The 7,339-nt window shown below is 37.2% G+C and overlaps 1 protein-coding gene across 1 annotated transcript in view; it reads left to right on the top strand.

Moving 5' to 3' along the window:
* The first annotated feature begins 162 nt into the window (after window positions 1–162).
* ipo11 (importin 11) overlaps window positions 163–7,339 on the top strand; it is a 135,790-nt gene continuing 128,613 nt past the window's right edge. Inside the window, exons 1-2 of the mRNA XM_079250701.1 lie at window positions 163–284; window positions 5,610–5,759. Coding sequence (XP_079106827.1) covers window positions 5,622–5,759 — 138 coding nt within the window. The 5' untranslated portion in view covers window positions 163–284; window positions 5,610–5,621. The remainder of the gene's footprint in view (window positions 285–5,609; window positions 5,760–7,339) is intronic.

The raw sequence follows: 7,339 nt of genomic DNA, 5'->3' as shown, positions 1-7,339 counted from the left end.
CCTGGGCGCTAGCCCACTACATCCATACAAAAGACCGCCTCTGGCAACAGGTGATCCAGACATTAGGAGAGTTTTGCGGGATAAACTCGGCAATGTTTTCTCCACTCATTCATGACACAGACACACGCTTACCAAGCCTAACACGTCATCAGTGTGCGCCTGCCGTGCTACCCGCACCATTCCTACAAACGTGTGTTTCCATCTCTCATTACTTCACCATTGGCAAAGCTTCAGCAACGACTGTTACTTGCACAGATTTTGTTTTCTGTCGGACTTGTTTTTAGGTGAGTCCAGTTTTATGTATGATCTGAAGCACAATTTGTTTCGTAACTAAACGTAGTACAATATAACATAATGACCGAGGTTTTCGGCCCTTGGTCATGGATTGAATAAGTTTAGCTTGCTAGCTAGTCTGAACTTAGCTGTGATGTTTGTAGGTATGGAAAATGAGGAATTCTGTTACCTAGTCTGCAGTGTGAACGAACTGTTATTGCGTTATATTTGTTCGTGGCTTTCAAGCTGATCAACTAAAGCAGGTTGGGCTTCATGACGAAAATCGTTAAAAAAAATTTTTTTTGGTCAAGCGGACCCCATACCCATGAGTTTGTTTTGAACCCCTTTGCTATAAAAATCATACTTAATGCACATATTTATTCGTAGACCTGAGATGTTACCCATTCTCCTCTGAAAGAGCCCATGGTTAAATATGACAGTATAATATAACAGAACTGCAATGTTTGTTGCTGAAGACGCTATTCTGCTATTTGGCATCTGGTCAATATTTTTGAAAGGATGATGGGATCTTGTGGTACATGAATATACAACTGTCCGATGTTGGATTAACTGAATTTATTAGCAGAACAACTGTCAAACAATATACAGGTCTGAGATGTGTAGAGATATTTATATTAATCAAATTTAGCCTATTTTCACTTAGCACAAGTATAAATAACACAAGTGAGCTAATGCCCATATTCAACACTCAACATGCCATCAAGTTACTGTGAAGATTGTAAAGTCAGTTGTTACACACACATGTAGGCCTTCTTGAGATCAATAAAGAAGAGTTATAATATGAAACTGGTGGCCCATTCCCACCTGTTTTAGCTGTTGAGTGGGCTTGTGGCAGCTTTTTATATATCTGTAATGATCAAGGCGTGTCATTCACATAATAACATAATTAAAATTATTATTTTTATTCATATAGCAAATTCTAGCAACCTACAGTTGACCAAAGTACTAGATTTAAACACACTACATCAAAGCAATTACTCTGGCATAAACAGAGATATAAATTAATAACTAGATTACAACACACAAAAAACCCCCACAAACACTAAAAACAAAAACATAGAGCAGAAAAGTAGAATAAACAGTAGAATAAAATAGAATAAGAATGATGGGATTTTAGAAGCGGTTGTGCATAAATAGGTTTTAAGTTTCAACTTAAAAAGCACCGACCTGGTGTGAGAGACCATGTAGATCATAGTGGAAAATAATGTAGACCCAGGCAGCAACAACTGAAAAAGCTTGTTTCCCCAAGTGTTTATATCTTGATCTTTGCATGTTGAGTAAAATCTGGTTGGCCTTAATTCCTTTTCCGTTAGCCTGGCGATGACCCACAAGGAGGAGTTTGTCGCTATATAAACATTTTACCAGTGGAAAAAAGGATTTATCAACACAAAGGAGGCATGTAGTTTTTGGTGCAAAATTGATGATGATGATAATAATAATTTTTATAATAATAATAAATCCTAGTTTTGCATGTTTTCAAACTGTCGCCTACAAAGTGCAACAGTGTTCATTGGATGTCCATTAACAAATGAGAACAATACAGTATGAAGGAATTTATTTGGAACATAAATTTAGCTACTGCTTAGAGAAGCTCAAAAAATAATAATAGAGGCAGAAGTTGTTTGAGGAAGCATATTAATGTGCAGTTAATCTACTGAACTTCAAAAAGATCACACATCAGCATTATATCCAGCTGGGACACTGACCAACATCCATCAATCCATCAACAAATAATAATTAGTTTATTTTTACTTTCTAGTTACATATATGTAACTCAAATAAAGGCTTAATGAACAAGGTTTAAATCTCACCCTTAAAATCAGCTCTGATTAATTTTGTATTCAAGAACCAGTTGCAATGCAATAATGAGTAACTTTCCTGCACTTAACATGCTGTCACTGTTTACGCTTTTTTTTATGAAAGGCTTGTTTGATTTTGAACTGAAATACTATGCTTTAATTTCTGCTTGTAATGTATAAAATAGTGCATTGAAACTTACTGACAAAATAGCTGAAGGCATGTATCGTATGTTTACTTGTATGCAATTATTCAAGTGTCTTATCCTGGCCTAATTGTATTTGGTGAATAACTAATAGTTAGAAAGGGATACCTGATTATTCACATATCTGTATGCATCACCTAGAGGTTTGTAATTTGGGTGTAAAGTCAGACAAAAAAAAATCATATGAGGCTAGTTTTGTGGTAGAATCTCAATTTATAGTCTGAATTAAAATTCTTTCCGATGACAAAGTTGAGCTTTTGAGCCCACAGTTATTCATTGTTGACTGTCTCCATTTATGGCTCTCTCTGCCGGATTGACCTTCGTAGTTAAAGATGAGAGCACCTGTGATTCCACTTTTACATTCTTCTTAATGTGTTAATAATGGTTGTATTATACTGCAGCCAGCTGTAACTACAGGTTCAGCACTGTGAAACTGTAGTGTGTGGCACCAGAATGTATGCAGGGGAGCCTTTGGATCTTTTGGGTTGTAGGGTGAGACATCTGTGGAACAAGGGCTAGGCGATATGCCGGTATATATCTTTTGGACGATAGAAAATGTCTCGTTTCATATGAGGCTCTGTTGTTTACTCCATGATAAGGTGCTTTACTGCAGTATTTTACATCAAGATGCGCTTTACATCATGCATGCAGCAATATATAAACAAACATGGAGAAAGACGGTAGCAAATGTGTTTCAGAGGAGGGTAATTCACTAAAAGGTGTCCAGGCAACCAAAACTAATGAGCTTGTTGATAAAAAAAAAAAAAAAAAGGGGGAAATTTCTGTCGCATGGATGCGGTTTGGGTATAAAAAGACCGACGTTGAACCGACAACAGACTAGCTCACAGTCCCAACAACGGACTCCGGCACAACAAACCCATTTTATCACCTGCCCAAGGATCAGGATAAAGAATAAAGAATAGAGTCAACAAGCAAATGTTGCAAAAGCAGTGTCGGCAAAAGCGCTCGTAATTAACTTCAGACGCAAATGCTGCAGCAGACTTTTACCCATGAAACGCCATACGACCATAGTTCCTGCAGATGGAAGGAGATCACTGCTGCCGTTGCCAAGCACATCTGACAAATAACTGATGACTGACACAAAATTACACAAAAAATGTTATATCGTTATTGGGATATAAAATGAGCTGTATCGTGACATGAGATTTTGGTCATATCACCTACGTGGAACCATGCCAAAATTTCATCATTTCTTTCCATACTCTCCTCTATAAAATGGCTGAAGTAATCTAGTGTGTGTAGACTTTATAACAGAGGATTTCTTTCCAGGGTTTTATTATAGTAATTTACTCTAACATCTTGTGTAGGCAGTGAGAGGGTAGGACTTCTGTGTGAAATCTTCCCCAGCACATACCAAATAAAGTTGCTGAACCTATACCTGAACCGTTAAGATTTTCTTTAATTTGAATTTTTTTTAACCATAGTTTCAGACCTATTTCAACACTGAGGTCTGCCTTTCAGGGTTTATCACTTTTTAAATGTAAATATGTTGATACTCTCTGTTATTGTCAGTCAGAACTCCAGTTGAACTCAGCATTTGTTGTGATTTATCTTGAGCATTAAGCTCAGTGGTCAAAAAGAAAGCTCAAATTGAGCATCCTAACTTCGGTAGCCTGTGATGCAGCGTGTAAAGCAAAACTCAGCTGTAATTCAATGCAGCGTCCTGGAGCAAAAGGTGTGAAGTACTCACGGCCTTTCTCAGCCTCAGGGCACTGATGGGTAGTAACAGCTCCAGGAATGTTTATAATAAATGTCACTGTCAAAGGCACATACTTAAGATCAGCAAGTTACATAGTACTGCTTTAAAGTATGGCAGGCGGTGCACGTAGGGTTGTTTTAGAGCTTTGTTGCCAAGCCGGGAGCATACTTGGCAAGAGTTAGTGTGATAATAATGCTAAGGTTTCCCAGCTGAGCTTCATTGTAATGAGATTACCACTACTATTCTATTCACCTGTCAGGAGTTTTAACACTGAGACTGATCAGTGTGTGTTACCAGTATGTAGCTTGTGTAGCTGCAAGTTTGAGCTCCGGGCAGAGACAGGAATATAGAGCATCTGGCCACATGCTACCGATTCTAATCTTTTATCAAAGCAGTCCAGAAAGTTGGTTTCTGTTTCTTAAATCTAGTGATTTCAGTTTTTGAACATAATTTAAATAACCTTAGTTTTATATATGCATCTGGAGAAAAGGCACTCTAGAATAAAAAAAACCAAAAAAAAAAACCTGCTGGGTAGCATAAATTATTCATCTATTCTCTTTATTCCACTAGAAGCTGGAATATTTAGTAGTATAAACGGACACGTCTCATGATTACATCCCAGTGAAGGGGAACAGAAATCACTTTATTTTTACAGAAGTTATTTTGTGAACCAGTATTGCAGTGGTATTTTTATGAGGAGAAAGAAATAGTAATAATTCTCCTTCTATCCAGAAGCAACTGTTTTTCATGCAACTGAAAAATTAGTGTCTGGACTGTAGGTGGCAGCCTTGCTCAATATTTCCCACTCATTAATCTCACTAAACGCAGAGGCCGCTGACAGCCTTATCGATACGTTCTGTATGTACCTGCTTGTTTGAGAAATGTAATTGTTTATGATGATAGACACAATAATGAAGACAAAACATTCTATTTGCGTGAATATAATTAGCATAACCTGAATAACCTGTGCTTTATAGTTTCCACATCTTAAAATGACACAATATCGTCAGAAATTTCTTTTTGTTTTGTATTCTTTATTTGTTTTGTAGGGAGAAATAAACCATATAATGTTTGTTTTTTTATTCCCTCCTTTGATATTTTTATTCTAAAAGCTCCTAAATGAGAATGAATGATGTCGGTGTGTGTCTGGTTATGCATCACTTTATTTTTCTATCTGAAAACGGCTTCATGTGAAGCAGTGAGGTGAATAAGTTCAGTATATTAGACTGAAAACGTCTAGCTATGTAGAATGTGGGGGAGGGGGGTAATCGGGGACATAAAATCGGATGTTAGGTATGCTTCTCTTTATTCAAAAATCCCTTTCTTTCTGTTTGACAGTGATTCAAACTCTGCTTGATCTATAATAAAATGGGGATAGAACTAAAACAAAGGAAGATTTCTCCGTCTGACATTTCTGTATTTATAAATCGACTCCCACAGCTTTCTTTTGATGTTTTATTATGTAGTTTTTTTTTGCATGTTCTGAAACTGTTCCATTCCCCTCCACCTCAGTGAACCAGAACTTTTCACAGAGAGAAAAGGGAAATTAAATCTTTGTCTTTCTTCCCCTCTCTCTTCCACATTTCCCTGTAGGACTATCCAGCTATGGATATGGACAGTGCCAGTTCGGTGGTGCTGCAGGCCTTAACCCAGGCTACCAGTCAGGACACAGCTGTGCTGAAACCTGCAGAGGAGCAGCTCCGGCAGTGGGAGACTCAACCTGGCTTCTATTCTGTCCTTCTGGTGAGGCCTGATATCAAAGTGAAATCTATCCGAGTCAAAATGATTCGGCTTTCATTTATCAATAAGTGAATGAATGTGATGAGGGTCATTGTGTTGTAAGGTGTCTAGTTTGAAATGGGGGGAGAATATTTTACAATCAGCCTGACAAAAGCAGATAGAAGTGTTAAATGTTCTGTTTGTCTATGACAATTCATCCTGGCAGTTTCACTAAAATACCTGCAATCAGCAAGAAAATACAAGCTTGTTTAGGGCAGAGAAATGGGAAGAGGACAGTGTGTGGCAGACGGCTGGAGACTGATTGGTGTTGAAGAATTAAGGAGCATCCACACAGGAAAATGACTAGCGCTGCATGCTCCAGCTGCTATTGTATGTCGTACAAAGGAAAGAGAAGAAAACGGGACAGGTGTGGGTTCACAGGAGAATCTGTCGCTGGCTTACAGAAGCTTAGAGCTTGAATGCAATTGTCAAAGAATAAATGTAGGGTTCGCTTCATCACCAAAGACTACTTGGCAGCACATCAGAGACTTTCTTAGACATTTAAGGAAAACATTTCTTTATGGTGTTTACCAAGCTCATATGATAAGATTAATGTCACTTTTATCTCTTTCAGTTTGTAAATAATTTGGCCCAGGTTGTGCGCTGCATTGCTAACCTAAAAAAACTGCTTTATTTGCAGGAAAAAGAAAAAGTTCTTTTCTTTAGTTTAAGTAGAGCATTAAAGTGGAGGCATCAGTGGAGCAAAACATCCAGTTTCAGTCAAGAGTATATGAGAAATAAGATCAATAACCCAAAATGTAGCTTGTATAACAGTATGTCTGGCTGATTATGTAATATTTGCTTTATAACACTTAAAATATGTGGAAATAAGTGGGTCAGTAAAAGTGGACAGATGCTTCTAGGTTAGATCTGTAAAATAAAGTAAAATAACATTAAATATAAAATTCTGCATTCAAAATACTGTCTGTTAAACAGGATGATGTAGAACATTTCATTGTGGAGCAGAAAAGATTTCAGTGTATTTCATCTGACCTTTTAGAAGTGTATTCTTTTCCACAGTGTTACTCCTTCAACCTTGAACTGTAAATAATTGATGGACATTGCCTCTGGGTTGAAATGCCTTAAATCAACATTCTTTCTGGTGGTCAACAGGGGATGACATTTTGTTTGCAAAACGAATACCACCCACATAGATTTTCATGACAAAAATGACATAACTTCTCACTGCCTCAGTAAATGTATTCTTTCGAAGTTCAGGGACTTATTGTGTAGCGCCAAATTCACTTTTCATATGCCATGATTGTCTTTTTCTGAACTCTTTAACATGGATGATGAACTGTTTTGTGAGAGCATTGCTGTTTTATTGTTGATGAAATGGGATCATATGTACACCTCTCACTCATCCTGATTTAAAATCAAAAACTAATTTCAGTATAGTTATTCCTCAACACGTTATCGCCTTATCTATGTATAATACACAATTTTTTTCTAATCGCATTTAGAAACAACAGTAACTGTGTGGTTGGGTATTGCCACTAATTTCCTGATTCATTTTGATTCAAAGCAGCTTGATTCTCTTAAAT

Source organism: Telmatherina bonti, assembly GCF_933228915.1.
Source record: "Telmatherina bonti genome assembly, chromosome: 13".
Lineage (NCBI taxonomy): Eukaryota > Metazoa > Chordata > Actinopteri > Atheriniformes > Telmatherinidae > Telmatherina > Telmatherina bonti.
Note: the sequence above shows the minus strand (reverse complement) of the source record. Positions and strands in the feature narration are given on the sequence as shown.